General features: G+C 36.3%; 1 protein-coding gene across 9 annotated transcripts in view; it reads left to right on the forward strand.

Moving 5' to 3' along the window:
• Positions 1 to 22,775, forward strand: part of LOC122335819 (gamma-adducin-like) — an 80,406-nt gene that overhangs the window by 52,483 nt on the left and 5,148 nt on the right. For 7 of the 9 annotated variants that reach the window (XM_043233628.1, XM_043233632.1, XM_043233629.1 and 4 more), the window contains 10 exons: positions 3,195 to 3,417; positions 9,265 to 9,403; positions 11,553 to 11,704; positions 12,229 to 12,309; positions 18,546 to 18,695; positions 18,828 to 18,971; positions 20,005 to 20,103; positions 20,707 to 20,880; positions 21,700 to 21,951; positions 22,545 to 22,661. In XM_043233628.1, the coding sequence (XP_043089563.1) occupies positions 3,223 to 3,417; positions 9,265 to 9,403; positions 11,553 to 11,704; positions 12,229 to 12,309; positions 18,546 to 18,695; positions 18,828 to 18,971; positions 20,005 to 20,103; positions 20,707 to 20,880; positions 21,700 to 21,951; positions 22,545 to 22,661 (1,503 nt within the window). In that variant the 5' untranslated portion in view covers positions 3,195 to 3,222. Of the gene's footprint in view, positions 1 to 595; positions 682 to 3,194; positions 3,418 to 9,264; positions 9,404 to 11,552; positions 11,705 to 12,228; positions 12,310 to 18,545; positions 18,696 to 18,827; positions 18,972 to 20,004; positions 20,104 to 20,706; positions 20,881 to 21,699; positions 21,952 to 22,544; positions 22,662 to 22,775 lie in introns of all 9 variants that reach the window. The other 2 variants (XM_043233627.1, XM_043233631.1) reach the window with 2 other exon arrangements.

Below are 22,775 nucleotides of genomic sequence, written 5' to 3' on the forward strand. Positions count from 1 at the left end.
TTCAGCCAGAGATGCTGTGATTGGCAAGTAGTGGTTGGAACGGCTTATTTGAAGGTGGTTTGCTATCTGAAATTGAAATACTGTCACTCTGAATCTAAACTGTGTGAGAGGAAGCAGCTTTTACACAATGAGCCATTGACAGTAGTCACTGTGAATCTTGTGACTTGTACTGCTGGTGTCCCTGTAGTGCTTTTTATTGTCTTGCATGGCTATTGTATAACTAGTGTCCTTTCTGTTATTGCAAGCCTGTCTATGCAAGAGAAATTCTGCACAGCACTTCATTATTGCCTGTTTTCAGAGACTGAACAGCTGTTGTAGTGAGGACTGAGGATCCTCCCTGTTTCTTTCCTCACATTTCCCACACTTTTAAATAACAAAAAAAAAAAAACCTTCCCTCGTACACCCACCCTGATAGTTTGAAACAATCAACAACACGTCCTGGATCAACACACTGCTTTACATAAAGCAATTAGTGATATTTAATTTCATGTATGGAACATTTGTCGTCTGTTCCAGTACAGAGTCATATCCAGATTCGCATTTGGCAGATTTTAATTCCATTTTTGTTGTTGTTGTTGTTGTTGTTTTTCAACAGATGGTGGCAAGTTTTGAATCATTAGGTGATGCAAAAATGATATGGTCGAAAGTAGCTTAAAAAGTGGTCCCAAATTTTTGTGGTTGGTAAGATTTATTTTTTTGTTTTTGAAAAGTCTATTATGCATATCAGTGATTTTATTTGCTCAAAAATAGTTAAAAACTGCAGATGGTGTTTTCTATTTAAATATATATATTAAATGCAATTTGTTTATTGTGATGCAAATCTGAGTTTTTAACATCACTTCTTCATTGTCACATAATCCTGTATAAATCACCATAATATGCTGATTTGCAATTCAAGAAATTTTTCAGGAGTATTCTAATTACAGCATTTATTTTAAATAGAAAAAATCAGAAATGTCTTTACGATCAAATTTGATCAATTTGACGCATTTTTACTTAATAAGGATACTATTATTTTATTATGTTTCCTGATGCCATACATTTGAATAGTAGTGTAATTTAAAATTTATATGGACTATAACTCCACATAATTTTTGTACTACTTTCAAAATGTCTATTTTTCCTCTTTCACTTTCATTTTACAGGAAATAGGATCATGCCCATTTCACTTGATGATTTGTAGATGAAAGGCAGTCATAACAGCTTTAAAAATGCTATAAGGCTGACTAAACCTTATTTTTGAATCTTAAAGGGATAAATACAGTGGGTCACGTCTGGTAATATCAACCCACCTGTTGTTGTTGTCATTGTTTAGAGTTGTTCATAGTTCTGTCTTTCAGGCTTGGCAGCCTGTGTGTTGTATTTTATTTTCTGGGTGGGTGTGTCAGAGTTCACGTCATTTGTCAGCACAACAGTTGTCGCTAGCACTCGCTAGGATTGAGCATTGCATCATGAGTTGAAACATGTGAACTTTGTTTGTACGCATGAGGTTTGTTGTCTTGACAGCATAATAAACTTAAGCAGCGTACCCTAATCTCCCACATTAGATTTATTTGATCCATTTTAGCCTTTCTGTTTGTCAGTTTGTGCTTCTTTGACCTTTTCAACCAAGAATGCAATACTTCTTCAGGTTAATAGGGTTTTTGATTTCTTGCACATGTTCACACGCTTAAAGATGTGTGGTGTAGTATTGCCACTTATTGGTTCTCTTATTGAGCCCACTCTTTGTGTGTGTGTGTGTGTGTGTGTGGGTCTAATCTGAACCATCCTTCTAAGTTCCATTTGACCTGAATGAGCAGCTTAGCAACGTACAGCAGAGAAAAGATCCCCAGCACCTCCAGAGTAAATTGCAGAAGAGAGTGAGTGTGAAAGCTTAGAGAGGTACAGGTGAAAGCTTTTATCGAGGCCTGGGAAAAGCCTGACATTGTCTGGCACAACAGTCCCGGCTGAATGTCTAGAGTTTGCAAAGCATCACTATTAAGATCTAGGTTTAAGGATTTGAAGTAACCTCGAATGCTAGCTTCAGCCCATGAATGAATGGTTCTTGAAATCATGCCATCTGTTCAGAAGAGGTGCTGTTACTTTGATCATATATATATATATATATATATATATATATATATATATATATATATATATATATATATATATATATATATATATATATATTTTCCCGTTGTGTAGCTAAATAGTTAAAAGAATAGTTCACCCAAAACTAAAAATTTATTCACCACAAATGGAAATGGGACTTCTTTCAGACAAGTTTTTTTTTTTTTATATATAAATATCCTGGCTCTTCCAAGCTTTGTAGATAGGGTGGATAATGGCCATTATTTTGATGTCTTGTGAATTGGAAATATTTGTAAATACTGCCACGTAAAATTAACCTATACGCCTTCGGGGGGTTATTGCATATTCTCTGAAGCAGATAAGTAGCATGAGACAGTTATTTACGTTATAATCCAAGTTTGTCAAAAACGGTTACTAAAACAGTAAGGTAAACGGTTTGGAATAAAATTGCAATATTTGTTTTTGAGCGTTTAAACAAAACGGTGCATTCAAGTAATGCACTGGTGAACCGATTATAGCAATTAAACAGAAACTCAGACTTTCATGATATGTCACCTTTTAATTTCCTAAAAAAATCGTAAGAACCAATGGTAGTAAACCATCTGGAGAAATTCAGTGCTTTGTCATTGCTAATGCTCTACAATAGTGTGTCTTTGAGAGAGAGACCAAAAATCAGGCTTAACTAAACCTGATAGTGTTATAGGATATTGCTGCCCTCCTGTTGGTTGACCTGACGCCACCCTTCACTGTTGGTGGGACAGTCACTCTTTTCTTTTTGTCGAGGGTGAACAAAGAATGAAGTCCATTGTGAATAGGGATACTCTTGACAAGCAAGTTCAGCTAATGTGCGGTTGCCTGTTTTTTTTTTTTTTTTTTTTTTTTGTCTTTAGTTTTTTTTGTATTGCATTGATCAGTTGACTTTTGTTGTGTGGGATGAGGAGTCTATCCTCTGAGCATTACTGATTGAGGCTGTTTTGCCTATCAAATGAAGTGCACAGACTTCCTCTCAGGTTTTTTAAAGCAGTATGTATTGTTAGGAGCGTGCAAAATGAAAAAAAGAGATTTTTCATGATTTCAACATAAATGTGTGCATACTTAAGCTAAATCTCTCTACTTCTCTCTAGGTGAAGACAGCAGGAAAACACAGTAGAGATGAGTGGAGATTCAAGACAGGGGGTGGTGACGACCCCTCCGCCCCCCAGCCTGGGGAAAAGGGAGGGCTATTTTGAACGCATCAACGAAAACGACCCTGAATACCTTCGCGCACGCAACATGTCACCCGACCTGCGACAAGACTTCAACATGATGGAGCAGAAGAAAAGGGTCACGCAGATACTACAAAGTCCAGTAAGAAAACAAAAGCACACACAAAAAATAGTTGGTTCCTTGAAGAACCTTAAACATCCATGGAACCTTTTCAACGCACAAAACAAAAAATTTTTGTTTTTGAAATATTTGTACTAACCAAAGAAATTAAAATGTTCTTTTGGTTCTTCTTTTTTGGTTTCTTTGGTTCTTCTATGGCATCGCTGTAAAGATCCTTTGGATCCTTTTATTTTCAATGTTTCATGAAGTTATTGTACTGTACAGGGATGTTTATCCACTTTTCCACTCATTTAATCAGCAAGAATGTGCTTTCAGCGTAAAAGTGTTTACTTATAGATTTTATAGGTTGTCTCAAGACATGTGGTTTTGAGTAAATGCTACACTGCCATGAAGTGTACATTTAAAAACTTGGCATGAACATCTAAAGTTGGTTTCGAACCCAGCTGGTCGCACCTTGCACTGCCTCTCTGTTGACAATGAAAGATTTATGGTTTATTCTTGTCAGATGAGTAGGTTTATTAGTCTCTTAATCATGTGTTTGGTGCAATGTTTTGAGTTGCAGCTCAATTGTGCGCTTAAAACCACAGCTGCACTACAAAACCCAGCTGGAAGACCACACCCTATCGCACGCACACCGCAGACTTCCACTTCTCGTATATAAACACAATTCAGCCAGCAGAAGAACCTCTGACCTATAGTAGAGAGAGATTATATCGAATGCACACACACCAGATTAGTTAACACACACTAGAGAGATTACAGTGAACATACTGCAAAGATTACACTCCTGCAGACATTTCAGCAAACACATACTGTGTTTAAAGTAATGTTCAGAGTTCAATGCAAGTTAAGCTGTATGGTTGGCATCTGTCACATGCTGTCGATTACCACAGCAAATAAATCCAACCCCCACGCATTGTGAAAACAAGTACTTTAGCAAGGACACATTCGATTAGTCAAAAGTGACAGTGAAGACGTTCATAATGTCACAAAGAGTTAAAATTTTATATAAATTCTGTTCTTTGAAACGGAATTCATCATAGAATATGGAAAAAATGGTTTGGAATGTAATTTCTGATTTACCATCATCAATGAAATTTTAAAATATATTAAAATAGAATAAATGTGTTTTAAATTGTAATAATAACAGTTCTAGCATTTCTACATTTTTAGACCCTGCAAAGTCAATGACATTTGTTTGAAAATTATGCTTGTGAATTTTAGAAATTTCGAGAAGGATTTGTGATGGTATTCAACCAATTCTTGATGTTTTGACTTGTTTATGAACTTAATGTTGTTCTGGAGTTCATATTCTTTACATTTCTTAAATTATTATCAATTATCCAATTGTTATTGCACATTTGTGTTATCCAATTAAAAATGTGTGCAAAATTATCTATTTGAATAAATAAAAAAATAAAATAAAGTATAAAATATAAAGTGTAAAGTGGCTTTGTGAATGTCCAATGTAAAGTGACTAGTGCAATATTGTCCAGTTGTAAGTGGCTAGTATCTGGGGAAAGAGGGGTGAACATAAGAGTCCCGGTGATTAGGTGCTGAGTGTTTTCTGAGACTCCGAATGGCACTCTTCTCAGAAGCTCCTCCTCTTCTCTTTGTTTGCCTTCAGGGAAACGAGCTTTCCAGGCAGCAACAGGAAAAGAGTCCATTGTTGGGATGGCAGGTCTTCACGATCTTCTGGCCCTGTTACAGCACCACTTGTTCTAGATGTGCTGCAGCACTGGGAGCTCAACAATGCGCTCAGCTGACCGCACCACCCTCATCTCCTGCATGGTGCTGTTCCCGAACCAGGAGGTGATGTTTCTGTGTAATGGTGCAGGTGTAAAAGTTCTGAGCACCTGAGATGGGAGTCTGAAGTCCCTTAAGCGCCTCAGATGGTATAGTCCACCGGACGCCGGCGCGGTCGCGCCCTTTTCTCTTTGACAGGATCTCGCCTCGCCAACATGGGTCCGGGTTCAAAAACGAAAGGTGCGTGCATTGTACACCAATAGATGAGTGGCTCAGTTATGTAGTAATAGCCATCTTATATAAAGACAACAGCGCAGACTATTCAAAATACAGACAATTAACAAAAAAGCTGAAAGTTTTGCCGCAGAGAGTTTGCTATGCTTAGCATATCATGTGTGCTGTCACAACCAAAGCAAATTAAGACAGCTCTGTGTTTCTGAGACAAACTATACACTCTTCTCACTCCTCCTTCACTTTGTTTGAATACGAGCCAGGCAGCAGGTGTATCGACACACAGGCCTGAGTGTTTACGTCTGCACTACCAGAGCTGATTCAACAAGCCTCTCTTTCATCTCCCTTTCCCTCAGCAGGGTTTCTGTGTATGCGCAGAAGACTGCTGCTTAAATACACGTCTGTCGATAGACTGTGTTTAAGGTCAGACTGTTATAGGCAGGGCAGAGTTTGCTATGCTTAGGCCTCATGTGTGCTGTCACAACCAAAGCAAATTAAGACATCTCAACATCAACATTGACTTGCAAGCGGAAAAGAGCGGTTTTGCGCTGATATTTACTTAGAAGGTGAAACAACGTGCTAATGATATGAAACTATAATGGCACAATTGAATTTGTTTTGAATTTCCTCCCTTGGGTTATTTTAAGTTCCCCCACTCCCCTCTGTTTCCCTCTTCAGCATTAAAGCATGCCATTCCTAGCGTCATAGCTGTTTTCCAAGAGCGCTGTGGTTTGGGTCGGTAGTGACATTTACATTTGAGGCGATTTTATGTTGAGAGGCTGGCAGGATCGTTCATACCGTGTCTCGAGCATCCACTTCTCATTCAAGCACAATTTAATACTCACACAGGGAATTAGAGCCCCAGGATATCTCCATCTCACCTTTATACTTTGGCCAGTTTTGACTCTGCTTTGTTTGAAGTGCAGCCTGTGGGAGGATGGTTTACTAAAGCAACCTCTGACCACATCTGATCCATACAGACACTAATTCACATTACAATGTCACAAAGCTCAGAAAACTCCCATCTTTCCCTATGACATATATGGTTTTATGGTTTGATATTAATGTAGTTACTTTGTTTTGTTTTGTTATGAAGTTAGATTGACACTGCTTTGATCTAGTGACAAGTGTAGGCATGTTAGCCCATGTTTTCAGGATGACGTATTCCTACAAGAGCATGTTGGCTGCAGGTTTGTTTTTTTTTTTGTGGCATGTTTGATGTTTCCCACAGTTAATCTTCCATCTTGATGCAGTTCACCTTTTTACAGCAGTATGCTAAAATATTTACATATTTAGTAGGCGATACAACCTAAAATCAAAACCCTAATTAATTGAACACTTTTTACCTCGATTATTTTTTCTTTTCTTTTTTTTCATAGTTTATTATAAATATTTGTACTGTAAATAAACAATTTAAGATTTTTTTTTCTATCAAAAGCAGGGCTGCACAATTAATCTATTTTGTAATCACAATTACAGATGCCACAATTACATATTATGTTATTCTGCAAAATGTTTTTTTTGTTTTTCTACAGGTTGTCTTAAGGATTTGTGCATTTGTTTCAATTTTAGTATAATATAATACCAATTATAGATTTTTATATGATTTTTGTTTTAATTTAATGAATAAACCAATACAATGCTTAATACTATAGAAAAGCAAAAAAGGATTTTCAATTAGACAAGTGTTTTTAGTTTTTATTTTAGCTTCATGCAACAATATCAAATGCAGTTGATTCAGTCAATGGTATAAACATTAGCGTAACGTGTCAAAATCATAATTATTAATCGCAATTACAATGAACTTGCATCTTCTGTAAATAAATGTTTTAAATAATGATTGTAAATGCAATCTCAGTGATTGTTTAAGTAGGCTCTTAACTGGCCATTCACAAATGAATTTGTCCGCTCTTTTGGATCTGGCATTGATGAGAGCTGCGTGTAAAAGTTATTTTCTTTTAACCTGCCTCTCATGTGCAAGACACAGCAGAACACATGAGCACAACAGTCATAAGCGTCCATATAGTGCCGATGGTAGTATGTTTTTAAGGGGAAAGTGTTAATAGGATTAAAAAACTGCATAACAGCATAGAAACATTTTATCAGTACGATGTTCTCAATTTCGGTTTCAATTCATTTTCAATTTAATAGCCCAAGACATGCATCAGTTGTACTATTACCCACTATTAAAGGGATAGTTCACCCAAAAATGAAAATTCTGTCATTAATTACTGAACCTTGTTGTTTCAAACCTTGTGTTTCGTCTATGGAGTTTTCTGACTATGTAGACGACAAAGCAACTGACACTGACAAGGCCCAGAAAGATAGTAAGGACATTGTTGAAATAGTCCATGTGGCATCTGAAATTTTATAAAGCTACAAGAATACTTCTTGTGCATCTGACACAGAAGGGAATAATTGTTGAATGTAGTTGTTATTTTTGTTTTCTTTGCGCTCAAAAAGTATTCTCGTAGGTCAGGGTGCCACAAACCTTAGCCTGGAGGTCCAATGCACTGCAGAGTTTAGCTCCAACCCTGATAAAACTCACCTACCTGTGATTTTTCTAATGATCGGAAAGACACTGATTAGCATGCTCAGGTGTGTTTGATTTAGGGTTAAAGCCAAACTGGATCTAGAGGTCCAGATTTGAGGATCACTGTCGTAGGTTCATAAAATAATAGTTGAACCACTGACCCTTAAAGGCTGCACTGAAATTTGGGCAAAATGTCATAGAACAGCTGTTAATATGCTTCACTTTTACAATTTAGATTCACAACCCCTTACCATAACTATTTGGGGTATTATGTGTGCATTAACATCATGATTTTATGGCTTTTTTCTGTTCTCTTTTTTTCAGTGTATGTTTGATGAATGAGGGTCTCATTCGAATCCAAACAAACTTAAGGCCAATCTAATTTCAATCCTGTATAGTTTTTCTCCCTGGATTAGGAAATCAAGCCCCAGCGAATATCACTGACCTTCACACACACAAAGATACAAACAACGTCACAGAGAACTTGGCACGGATGGCCACATCACCATGCCCAATTCCCTGTGGTTGCTTGGTGACTGTAACTATGGAAATCATAAAAAGAAATTGGTTTCTTTTTAGTCTCTCTACATCTGTGGTGCATTCTAGGATGCTCTTGTGGTGGGAAATTAAAGTGCTTTACGGGACACACATATTGGCCAAAATCCCAGTACCTGCACTTTGCATAAAACCAATCAGTCCAGACTTTTACTATTGCTTGGCTAGTTTACCTTCCTTTTTCTGATATGCGTATGTCTTTGCATACTCTTTGCATGCTTGTATCTCACCATTCTCAAATGCAGTGTATTTTGAAGTTGTACATGCTTCAGTTAACATCCAGATCCACATCCACTTACACCTGTTAATAAGACAAGCCTGTAAGTCCCCTGTACAATAAGAAAGAGACCTCATTGTAACTCAGGTATTGTGTCAATTTGAGCGCTCTGTCAGTCTTTGTTCATCCTGTGATTCATTCTTTCATTGGAACTCTTTGATCATCCCGTGCCTGAGACTTCGAGCAGGTGCGCTGAATGACACTGTGTCAGACTGTGCTTACTTAACCAGTTACAGATGGTTTCATTCCCTAAACATTGAAAATGAACTGTTCCAGTTGACTTAAATTCTTTGGGTATGTCCAAAATTGATTTTAAGATGGCACTTTTATCCTTTACTACCTTGTTTTTCAGTGGAGCATGTCCTCTAGCTCTTCAGAGTAAGTGGAGTAGGCCTATAAACTAGTTGTCAAGATACAAGTGGAAAAAACTTGAGTAAAGGTTTAAACATGCAAGAGGATTGCAGCTCTGTATCCATCTCTCATTACCGTGAGTCATCTCTAATCTTCGGTTTTCTTTTTCTTTCAGGCGTTTAGGGATGAGCTAGAGGGACTGATCCAGGAACAGATGAACAAGGGGAACAACCCCACAGGACTGCTTGCTCTGCAGCAGATCGCAGACTTCTTCATGGCCAGCTCTGTCGCCGGCTTCTCCACCTCCCCCCTCAGTGAGTATCACCGTCTTGTAGATCTGTAGAAACAGATTGCAACATCCCTCCAGTCCTCAGATGTCCCAGACTAGCCTCCTCCACCTGTTCAGAGTTATATAGGTCGCTAAATGACAGATATTCCCATAAACAGACATTGAGGGAGGAAATACGACTAGTCGACTCAGGAAAGCCTTTGCATTCTTTGATCTTACTTATTCCTCCCTTATCACCCCATCCAGCCCCTCTGTGCATGTTGTTCTCTTTCTGCACTCTGCTATGCGGAACTAATCAGCAGAACTTCAGTGAACCCCTTTCAGTGCTTATTGTACATTGAGTCATAGTCCAAAGATCATTGGTTTCTGTAGACTATGCACAGATGTAGAGCATAATCTAGGACATGTATGTATCAGATTTATAAATGATTTCTAAATAAATTTATAAAATATTATTTTGGTATAAATGATAATAAAAATGGCAATGCCCTCTTCAATTTGTCAACACCATTTATTTGTGTGTGTGTGTGTGTGTGTGTGTGTGTGTGTGTGTGTGTATGAGGTCTGTTCAGTGAAGATTTTGAAAGCAGGAATTCTCAATCATGCCCTGTATACTGAATTCTTAAAGATGGGTTACAAAATATCAACTGTAACTCTAGAATGAGTTCTGCTGTGTTGAGTAAATTGGAGTTCTTGAAGCACATTTGGAATATTTAGCAATCTGGAGATAAATTATAAATAATTAGCCGGTGGAGATCTAGAAAGAGTTATGAAATGTTGAGCCATCTGAAGTTTGAGGATGAATGTTTCCTGAATGTTTAGCCAATGGAGTGCTAGATAAATTTTGTAATGCTTAATTAGCAGACATTTAAGGATGGGTTTCTGAAACTTGAATGTTTAGCCATCTGGAGTTCAAAGTTGAATTCTGGTTTATTTAGTCAGTGGAGATTTGCATGCTGGATCATTTGTTACCTGGATTTCAAGATTAAGATCTAGAATGTTTAGTCAGCTGGAGCTCTAGAATGATATTTTAGTAAAATGTTTAGTTCTGGAAACAGTTTTAAAATGTTGAGCCATCTGGAGTTCAAAGATGAATATTTCCTGAATGGTTAGCCAGTGGAGTACAAACTACATTTTGTAATGTTTCAATTCAAGGATGAGTTTGTGCAATGTATTACACAATGTAACTTCAGGTCTGAAATGGTTTCTGGAATGTTTTGCCGTCTAGATCTAAAATCAGGAGGGTTTAGCAATGACGATCTAAAAAAAGTGCTGGGTTATTGAGTCAACTGGAGTTCAAGGTTGAGTTCTAGAATCTTTAGTCAGTTAGAGCTGTAGAATAATTTTGGAAATGTTTATTAAAGTGAAGTTCTGGAAACATTTAGGCATTATATGAAGTTCAAGAATGGATGTGTATAGATTAAGTTGATGAAGTTAAGTTCTAATATGTTATACTAGAGTTTAACAACAAATTCTAAAATGTTTAGTCAAGTGGAGTTCTGGATTGAAAAAGATACTGGAGTTTGAGAATGATTTCCTGATACTTGTAATAACTGGAGGTCTGAAATGAGCTTTGGAGTATGTAGCCAAGCGAGTTCTAGAATGTGTAATTATCTGGAGCTCTAGAACTAGTTCTAAAATGTTTTTTGTTAGTTTTTTTTTAACTAGATTTTTATAAAAAAAACATTCCAAAAGTCTGAGTATTATATAAATGTGAATTGCTGACTTTTTTATTCTAGATATTTTGTATGGCTGAATTAAGTTTTTGTGATTTTTAGTTTCTTACCTATTATTAGATTTCCTAACTGTTATTTTACCAAAATCCCTGAAGGTTTTAAATAAGCCATGGTAAATTGATTATAGCAGTGTTTTTAGCTGTATAAACTACATGAAGTCTAACTAAAACCCTTTATTAGATTCAGGCATATTAGTGTTTCATGGACACTCTCAAGGTGTTATCAGTTAATCAAGACAGCACTTGATTTATTTAGCCTGAGTTTGATTAGTATCGATTTAGATTTGATTTAAACTTTGTTTACATTTTCCCATGATAGCAGTATAGAAATATCAGTATATAGTGCGCATAAGTGGTATAATAAATCTTCAAGTGAAGTCCATCTCATAAAATGGTTCAAACCTTATCTTGAATTGTCCTTTGTTGCTCTGTTTCCCAGGTTTGGGCATGGTGACCCCAATAAACGACATGTTCAGCGTGGAGTCCAGTACTATGGTAAAGGGAGAGAAACAGATCCGCTGCAAACTTGCCAGCCTCTATAGACTAGTAGACCTGTTCAGTTGGGCCCACTTCGCAAGCTGTTATGTTACAGTAAGGCACAGCTTTCTATCATTAATATCACTGCCATGGATTAAATATTATATTTCTTTTTTGGTGTCAGTATTGTAAAACAAGGAAATGAAAGTGAATTATTTGCACTGTGTAATCCAAGATTTTGCAATCCATTCCTGCAGGCAATAAACATTATGGTTAAATTAATCAGACACTCCCAGTTTAATGCGTGGAGAAAGATATCTGCTTTCCCATTCATCATCAAATTTTATTAAAAATGTCTATTGAATGGTTGTTAATGGACAAAGATGCTTTTTTTTCGTCTGCATAATTCTGTAATTTCCAGCATCTGCACTCATGCTGATTAGCTTAACCAGGTGTGCTAAATAAAGAAATACTACATTTTGAGTATCCGGATGCCTGTTGGAATAGATGTAGAAACCCTGAGCTAACTTGCTCAGAAGAGGAAAAACGGCTGATTAGCTGTTTTTTTGTTGTTGTTTTTTTTCTATAAAAAAAGTTAAATACTTTTTCATAAACTTTTTCATACTTTTTTACTATAGGTTCGTGTCAGTAAGGAGCAGGATCATATCCTCATCATTCCCAGAGGACTGTCCTTCGCTGAGGCCTCTGCATCCAATCTGGTAAACAAACTATCTGTCTTGAATTATCATGGCAGAGCCTGATAGCGGTTCTGGGAACGGCTTGAGCATCATGACACAGGGCTGCTGCAGTCATTTTGAGTGGTGGCTTTAGTTGAACTCACATTCCAGCAAGACTTAAAATAGATTCGGGTTTGTACACTTCTTACTGTCTATATTAATTTGTCAGTTTCATAATTGAGTGATGATTAATTACTTAATGCTTCCGTTTTGATAGCTTCAGGTTATATTTTGTGCTGCTTTGGCATTTTTTAAGTGTTCTAGCAGCCTGTTTAAAATATTAATGGGACTATAATATTGCCTGAAGCTTAATAATGCGTTTTCCTTTGTTTCGGATTTTTGGGAATGTCCAATGCTTTGCAAACTTTGACTGAGCTCTGTACTTGCTGCCAATGCGTGTGCTTAATCAGCCCTTTATTTCTTTGAAATGTCAGAGTGGGTTTTGGATTTGTACTAGCCTGTGTGTTCATGTCTGTCAGAGGCTTTTTTGTGCCCATAGTTGTTCATGCTTATTATTTTCTAATCTTACTGCAGTGGTTCTTAATCCTGGTCCTGGAAAACCCCAGCAAAAAAGCCTAAAATTTACTGCAGTTTTGACGTGAACGTTTAGCCAAACATGTAGCTATTTTATACATTTTATGTATTGTACGCTATTTTATAGCACGTTTGAATACAGGTATTTAATACACTAGGGTTCAGTAGAAAATATTAGCAGTGTCAGTGCTATATCTCTCCACAGATTATGAATGGTTAACCCTCTAAGCACCAAAGTTGCAAAATTGCGACAAGACCTCATGCTTAATAAAACAAACTGCTTTTCCTAACATTTATAATATCTCATTTGTATTCACTACCTCCAGATGGCAGAAATGTAGTACTTCAATTCTAAACAGCAAAGCAAGTAAGCTCTTGTGTCACTGATGCGGAAGCAGTTTAAATGACTAACAAAAAGATGAACAATGAGGATGTTTTGCAAATGTTATTAGCCCATTCTGACTCTGAAGGGCAATATTTGCCTTTTGCAAATGATGATTTACCGTCCAATGATTGCATGTCCTCCGGTACATCTTTGCAGCGCAATGGTCTCTCCCTGCGAGCTGCGAGTGTTCACAGAGCACAAACAAGTGGTCATTTTTACCCTTTGATCAACGGGGTGTCGGGGTAAACAAGGCGGAAATAGCACTTTGGATCCAGTCAGAGTTACGCTGAATTCACTGCATGAAAAAGGTGGGAGTGGCGGTGCAATTATCTGTGTTTTCCGTGTGAGCACACTGCATCAATATCTAGTATTTTATTTTTTATTTATTTATTATTATTATTACTGATAAACTTATAAAAATATGCTACTGTGTTTTACTTTTATATAGTATAGTAATGTAGTAATAGTTTAATACTTCCTCCTGTTGTTGGTTTCCTCTTTTCTGATCATTTGTAATGAGGATAAAAAGACAAGAGCTCCTGACATTTTTCAGCTGGCCATATACACTTTGGTGGACATTGAATATTTATTGTTAGCCTCTTTTGCATTTATGCAGTATACTGGAGACAAGTCTGAGAAAGTAGACTAGAATATTGCACTGTGTTCCTGGACATGCAATTTGGGTAGCTGTAATTCATAGACGGGGATTATGCTAACTGTGAAAGAGTGTGCACGAACACTCTATTTACAAATGATTGAAATCATTAGCACTCATTTATAATCAAGTTTACTAAGTGAACATTTGTGAACTCAAATTACTCCTATCTCTTCTTTTTACAACTTAAAAAAACCCTTAGATATTGTGGCCACCATGTGGACCAATTAATTTACGCAAAAGGACTAAAGGTGTTTGTCTCCACCTAAAAAAGCTTTTAATACGTTTACCACTTTCATTACAATACGCTTTCGAAGATAATGTGGTAAGTACCTAGGTTTTTTCTTAATACCACCATGTAACTAAAGTGCACATATCAGGTTTAAACAAGCATTTGTGACTGCATTTACACGCCTGCTAACTTCACTTCACAGAGTTCACTTCTGGCTCATGTCTACAAACCATAAACTAGTTGGTGATGAATAGAACCAAACCAGTTCTTGAGGTTTCACTTTTGAATGTTTTTCTCTCCTGCTGGTGTATTAATGAGTTTTGACACACTGCTCGTGTTGGATGCTGTTTTGACAAATTCCGGCCAATCAGGTGATTTTTAACACTGGAGTAAATTTGTGAAGCACATTTGTCCTCCTGCCTGCAGGATTTATGACTCGGTGAACAGAATTGAAAGCGCCTGAGGCAAGCAGTGGCACTCTCCGTGCCTGACTTGCACTCTTGTGCTGGCTAATGCTGTTTTTAATGCAGCGCTATGCTGAATTGTGTTTGGGCTTGAGTTACGACTACTTACACAAACACATTTTTTACAGACATGAAAAATACACTGTCATTGTGCCATTTCAGGATTAGGGCAGATTAGATTTTTCGGTCATTTAAAATGTACATTTTGACCTTTTAAGCATAGATCAAAGCTAGAACAGGTTTGTCCAGTTTCTTTTAGTTTGGACCATGTGTTTTAGAGTTAGATAAAGAATGAACTCTCTTGCGTAGTCAGAACATACAGGATTTTTTTGTATGTGTGTGTGTGTATGAGAGCGATCGAGTGAGACCTCAGTGTTGCTGACACAGTCATTCAGAGCTCCTGTTCTCATCTGTGGGCGTGGCTTTGGGGATGTTGCCCGCTGGAATGAGGCCAGCATTCTAGGTCAGTTTTATTAACCCTCTATGTGATCACACTCTCTCTTCCACACTCATTATCTTACTAAACCCTCTTTACTGCAGACATTAACCCTAGAATTGAGCACTTCTTGAAAAGAAATGTCTGTGCAAAACTCACTGCCTTGATGCCGGGGTGTTGTGGATAGTAAAAAGAGCCAAGTTTATGCACTCTTCAAAGCCACTCGGACACCACAATTTGATTACAGAGACAGAGTCTGCATTTTAAACAAAAAGTGTTTAATTTTGTCCTAATACATTTACTATCACTGTATTCTTCTATTTCATACTGTTTGACTCGATTCGTATTGTTAAAAGCGCTATATAAATAAAGGTGATTGATTGATTTGTGGTATAAATAGTGTGATAATTAGATATTTTTAATAATTCAGAAAAGAAAAATGCACCTCAAATACCTGGATGATGCACTTAATGAACTGAATGATTTCCTTCAGAATGATTTTGGATGACACAAAAAACCCTTGTAAATCATAACTCCTAGACCAGTGGTTTTCAACTGTGGGCGCAGCCCCCAGTGGGCCGCAACGGTATTGCAGGGGGCCGCCAGTTATTATCAATAGAAATAATAATATTGCTAATGTACGTAAAAATGTGTAGTAATAATTAAATATCATAATTAATTAAACAACAAAAATAATAATAAACTGTTACTATGCTCACTATTCCAGGTCGTTGATTGGTTTAAAAACAACCCGCGATTTAGGCTATGTAACATATTTTTGTTGCATACATTTAAAAATTTTTTCAATTTTTTTGCAGTGGGCCATGAAACATATGTGTTTGGTTGTGTGGGCTGTGAGTTAAAAAGGTTGGGAACCACTGTCCTAGACGGTTTAAGTATATAATTTATAAACTTTGTCCCAAGTTATGCACTTTGCACTTATACATTATATATAAGTAGTGCTGCGTAGTATATAGCAAAAATATAGCAAAATAGCACTAAAGTTTTCATAATATAACCTGTAATCAGGAACAGACTGCAAATTGTAAATAACAGTTTTTATGGTTATTTTCTAAATAATAATCAGAGTCTGATAGCCCCTCCCCCTCCACTGCGTAATTGACCCTTTATAGGGAGTTTGGTCATAATGCCTTATCTGTAATATTTTCCGACAAACCAGACTGGAGAATACAGCTTGAACAATGTGTGTATTGATGTGTTTTCACAGTTAGAGCAAGATACCTTCTTATGTTTATTCATGTTTATTTTGCGCTGTAGCTACTTGACTATACTGCAAAACTGCATAGAATAATACATTAATAAGCAAAATGGGATGCACCCATGGTATCATTGTGTAGTATGTCATTTGGTACATAACATCTGGTCTCTTGAAATCACTTGAGCCTTTCCTTCAATGTGCAATCAAAAAAACACAATTTAGGGTATGTTTAATATTCAAAGCCCACATTGTGAAAGATAGGTTGCCCACCGAAAAGTTTAATACTACTTAAAAGTATTTTCAGATTAACAAAGTTTTCCAGGCTAAAAATATCCATTAAATGTCAGTAACGTTTCATTGTATGAAGCACGTCTCACACAGACATTATTTGGGGGGAGGATAAAAAAAAGTGTCTTTCCGTTGGACAGCATAGGGAATCTAACCTAAACCTGTTGCGGAAAATGCTCAGGGAAGTTCTTAATTCCATGGATTTCTATTGAAACATCTAGTTTTTACTGTAAATGTGGCCGCATCCTAAAAAGTGTTCAATTTCTAACCGCCGGTATAAGCAGTGTTGATTAGTAGCGTTCTGCTAAAGCAAGCATCACTCTAACTCTTACATAATGTAGCATGAGATTTCATGTCTGTGAAGCAACTGCTATAAACACTTCCAAATGTTCATGTAACAGGAAATACAACTTGTAGTTGTTTTTATGCTTCCGGTTCAATGCGTTTATTTCACTTGTTAGAAATCTAGCAGTATGCTTTATTCATAAAGATGTCTGTATTCATGTTTTTGAATATAGTACTGTTTTATAAGAAGGATACACCGGTTAAAGCACAAGTTTAGTTTTCCTCTGATATTTACCCTTTTTTTCCTTTAATTGCATCTTACACTAAAACCATTTTTTAATTACAACTCTCTCCAAATGAGATTTCTCAAGATCTTGCGAGAGAATAGCTAGGTCATGTTTCAGTCCATTAACATTAATGTGGTGGCATAATACAGCAGATACATGTCCTTACAAAGCTAAACCCAACTTCCTGTGGGGATGTGCTAGTAAAGATGGGGAGTGTTTTTGTGTCAAAATGGTCACATGATGTTTGTGGCCGTGTATAAATATGATCTGTATGAAGTTGGATGTCATTCTAAGCTCATTAGCGGCAGCGGGACAGTGTGTTTATTTTGAGCTGGTAGTGATATGGGGTGTGGCATCAATGTGAAAGGCATGTTGGGTGGCCTGCAATCTGATATTCAATCAGAGCTCTAGAGGAGTCAGACGTGCACAAGCATCTTTCACTGACACACAACGAATGATTGATTTATTAATGCAAATACTAGAAGGATTTTGTTGTTTTTTTGCTTAAAAAACATGCTCATGAAGTCTACATTTATTTGATCAAAAATACAATAGAAACTAATGCTGTCAAATGATTAATTGTATCCAAAAACAAATGTTTTTGTTTACATTGTGTATGCTATGAATATTTATGTATATATAAATACACAAAAATGAAACTATTTGATCCATGCATATTATATATAGATACATTTAATATATAAACATAGGTTTTGTTAAATACATATATATAAATATAAACATGGATGTTCATATGTACACACGTTATGTAATCAAAAATTATGAATGCAATTATTCACAATTAATTGTTTGACAGCACTAGTAAAAACTATCAAAATATTTTACAATGAAAAAAAAACTCTTTTCTATCTGAATATATTATAATAATATATATGTATTCCTGTGATGCAAAGCTTAATTTATCAGCATCATTACTACTGTTTTTTGTCACATGACCCTTCAGAAATTTTTTAAATATGATTTGATGTTTTAGTTTTTTAATTTCTAAGTTTTTAAACTGAAATTCTCTAGTTTTTGCCATCACTTGATCTGTTTTGTATTTGAGAAATAAATATTTTCTCCAGCAAACTCTTACTGGCAAAAAAATTTTGAACGGCAGTGTAAATCAGGCTTAATCAGGCTGTAAACTTCCTGGAGTATTTTCCCCATTCGTTATCATCTGTTCATGATACCAGGAACTGGAGGCCTATTTAACACATTAACCGAATCATCCACCAGTTTTCAGTGTATCTCAGATGACAGTTCCTTCCTGATTAGGTGCACATTTTCAGGATTAACAGGAAATGAGAGATAGTGTATGATGTAGGAATAAAGAGTGATCGTATGCTTGGGGGGGTTAGGAAGTGTTTTCAGCTTACATTTGTACAATCATCTTCAGTGATAAACTACATTGCTTCTCTTTGGTTCTCCAGGTAAAGGTGAATATTCTCGGGGACGTGATCGATCAGGGCTCCACCAACCTACAGGTCGACCCGGCTGGCTTTAGCCCTCATGCTGCCATCTACTCTGTGAGGCCCGATGTGCGCTGCGTCATTCACATACGTACACCAGCCACTGCTGCCGTAAGTATATGTCCATTCATGCCTGCTTGTGCTTACAAATGCTCCATCAACAGTTCCAGAATAATATGCAGCTGAAATTTACATTACACCTGTAAATCCCCATGACTTTTATGATCTCTTCTGTCTTGTCAGGTGTCATCTATGAAGTGTGGCCTTCTGCCCATCTCCCAGGAGGCTCTGATCCTGGGTGACATTGCCTATTACAACTACCAGGGTAGTCTGGACGAGCAAGAAGACCGTATAGAGCTGCAGAAAGCCCTTGGACCATCAACAAAGGTAAAGTACCTCCTGTGCTTGTCTTTAGCTATGTATCCATCCAACTTTTTTTATACATATTTTGGGATATCTCTTAAACCATTAGATGGAAACGCCAAGATGAACATAAAAAAACATATTCACTCAGTTAAAGATGTGCTCACACTAGGGCTGTCAAAATGAAAACTAAATATGAATACATGTTTACATTTATATGTGTATGATATGTATTTTTGTGTTTATAAATACACACAAAAAATGTTCAAATATTTGATCCAGCCCTAGTATTACTATTTCAGAATATTTTTACAATAAAAAAATTACATGACCCTTCAGAAATCTTTTAAATATGATTTGCTGCTGAAAAAACATTTCTGGTTATTATCAGAAAAGACTTCATATTCTTTGTGAAAAGCATTTAACGTTTTTTAAAGGTTCCTTGATAAATAAGAAGTTTAAAAGAACAGCAATTTTTTTTTTTATATATATATATTTGAAATTCTGTAGTCCCTGACGTCACATTAGAATGCAATGATTTCTGTAGTTTTCCTTTTTTGATCTGGACCAGTTTAATTAAACTACAAATGGGAACGCCCTTACTTGGGTAAATTTCTTATCTGGTAAATAATATATGCATTAACTATGATAGAAACACATTAAATTTGTTAATGTGCATCAGAAGAGACCTGGGACTTTGCGATGGGACAGCATAGGACTGGGCCAACCATCAGGCTGACCTCATTGCACAGCATTTGAGATGTTAGTTTTATCATTTTAAAATGCTTGAGCAAACCCTTGTCAAAGTGCATTCTCAAACTGCAGACTCTGAAAATAAGCATGAACAAGAAACATTCTGAAGTTCATAATGTATTGTATACAGAAATTGGTATACAGTGCTTTCTCCTACTGTGGCAAATGTGTGGCAAATTTAGCGCAAGTTAATCAGGAAGTAATGATTTTATTCTCTTCAACTCACTGAATGGAAATGGTACTTTATTCTAGAACGTTATATGATTTTCCAGTATGTGATGTTTCGTGTTGGTATGTGTTGCAGGTGTTGGTTTTAAGGAATCATGGGATCGTAGCTCTCGGGGAGACCATTGAAGAGGCCTTTCATTATATTTACAACACTCAGTTTGCCTGTGAAATACAGGTAAAACTTCCTTTTCTCTTGTTGAGTATACAAGGTATCTTATTGTACTAGACTGTCATTTATTAAAGGGCAAAGAGCAGAAAAACCTTTCCCACCTTTTTTTTTCCATTGTTTTAAATGTTCCTGTTTGCTCATTTCAACTTTTGCAGAGCATTGTTTTATTGGTACAAATTGAGTTTTACTAATAAAAAGAATGTCCAATTGAAATCCCAAAACTTAATTTCTTAAAGACTTAAAAAAACTTAACTTTAATTTCATCGTAAGTATATTATTATGATGCTTATTTTTTATTGTTGGCCAACTTTTTTGTTTTGTTTCTGTGTTCAGTGTTGACTCTTTTAAATAGTCAGTAAGTCCCTATTATTATTTTGTGTGTGTGTCCTGTACTAATGGTTTAAATAATCAATAATCCGTAATCCGTTTTCTGTTTAGTATGATGGTTTAAATTATCTTTTTTGTTTTGATGAGTATGGTGTTTTTTTTCATAATTTTTCATAATAAGTTCGTTTTAGTAGTTTTTTTTTTTTCTTTGTTAGTTTTTATGGCAGTAAATTTCCCTAAAACCAGTACATTTCTGTAAAATCCCTCCACTTGTTTCTGCAGGTGAATGCGTTCTCGTGTGCTGGAGGAGTGGAGAACCTGATTGTCCTGGACCTGGAAAAGTTTAAGTCCCGGACACAAGGGGTGGCAGAAGCCGGGGTCAACATGGGATCTCAGCACAAGTGGAGGCTAGGAGAGCTGGAGTTTGAGTCACTCATGAGGATGCTGGACAACTTGGTGAGTGTTGAGCTCCACTTTTTTCATCTTTTAGTCTTTTTCCTCTCCTATTAGATGTGAAGAGTGAGAGGTCTTGTTCTCCAGCTGCAATGACATGCTACTTTCTTTCTCTGTCTGTGCGAGATGGGGAGGAACACAGGCATGTGGAAATCTGTTTTGTGAGCCACGGCTGAAGAAGTGATGTGGAAGATGATAATGATACAGTGTGTTGCTCAGTGAGCCTCTGTCACTAACTCTCAGCAAACCATTGTGCTTTTCATCTTTCTGTTGGAGAGCTACAGCATGTGGTTACATAATATGCTCGAAACGAAGACGGACCTTTTAAAAAACTGCCTTTTGTGTTTGGCCATTTCTTTCTGCAAAGTCAGTTTCCAAGCAGCAGCTGATTATATAAACCAGTTCAGTAGAATAATTCACCGCTGAATTATTCATTATGCTCATTCATAAAAGCCGTTTAAATGATGTAGGAATAGTTCTAATATGATTTTTGATTTTTATTAAATATTATATTAAATATATTTGTTTGTGTGTGTGTGTGTATATATATATATATATATATATATATATATATATATATATATATATATATATATATATATATATATATGTGTATGTGTATATGTATATATATATATATATATATATATATATATATATATATATATATATATATATATATATATATACATATATATATATATATATATATATATATATATATATATAATATATATATATAACATATAATAATGTAACATACAGTTTTTAGCATACTTTGTTTTTGAAGTATTATGTTCTAAAGATTTGTTTCACTCTCAGGGTTACAGGACCGGCTACACTTACCGGCACCCCATTGTGCGGGAGAAGCCGCGGCACAAGAGTGAAGTTGAGATCCCTGCCACGGTCACGGCATTCATGTTCGATGACGACGAAGCTCCACGTTTTCCTCTTAAGCTCCTGCAGCAGAGACAGCAGAGAGAGAAGACTCGCTGGCTCAATTCACCCAACTGCTACATGAAGGTGAATGTGTCAGACAGGATGAACGAGGAGAATGGACGCACCAGGACCATGGTGAGGTTTAGATCATCTCTGTTATCTCTGTCTGCTGAGATTTCTGCAGGCCAGTTTTTGAAAGCATTTAAATGTGGAAAAAAGGGGATTGCTGTAAAAGTAGTAGATCAGAATGGATTTTGTGGGTGAGCAGTTTATGTGGTTATTTCCTGAGTGTACCTGACGGCAGATGAGATGAACTTGTATTTCTGTCATCACAGAGACTTTTGAAGCCTCATATCTTGTGTTGGTGGCCCGCACTGAGTTTGAGCCTGATGCCAAATATGGTTCTCTTCTGACCTCTAGTGGTCCAGGCTTTAGTTTTATTTTCGCCACATTTGTATTTTTTTATTGTTTACTTATTTGTAATTAATAAAAAGCTTGTCTAGATACGTACTTAAAAACCATGAAACTTTTAGAATTTAACAATTTATTGAAAGTTGAAAAGACATTATATTTTTAGAGCATTTGAATTTTTAAAAATCATTTTAATGGTTATACAAACGTGTTTGTGTTCATAATTTAAAATGTATAATTTATTAAACCTTTGGTAATTACATACTAAGAAATACTGTACTAATTCTTAGCTCTTTCTTTCTTTTACTCCTCTGCAGTGGATGAAGTCCGATGATGGTGGAAGCACCAGCGGGACTCCGATCCGAATCGAAGATCCCAACCAGTTTGTTCCTCTGAACACAAACCCCAATGAAGTCCTAGAGAAGAGAAATAAGGTGAGTTATTAGTGCGCCATTTAAAACTCACTCAAGCATCCTATTCAAGTGCAAGTCATCTCAATTGGGTAAACTTCTGTAGGCAACTAAAAACATTACAAAAAATAAATAAAC

Source organism: Puntigrus tetrazona, unplaced genomic scaffold, assembly GCF_018831695.1.
Source record: "Puntigrus tetrazona isolate hp1 unplaced genomic scaffold, ASM1883169v1 S000000904, whole genome shotgun sequence".
NCBI lineage: Eukaryota > Metazoa > Chordata > Actinopteri > Cypriniformes > Cyprinidae > Puntigrus > Puntigrus tetrazona.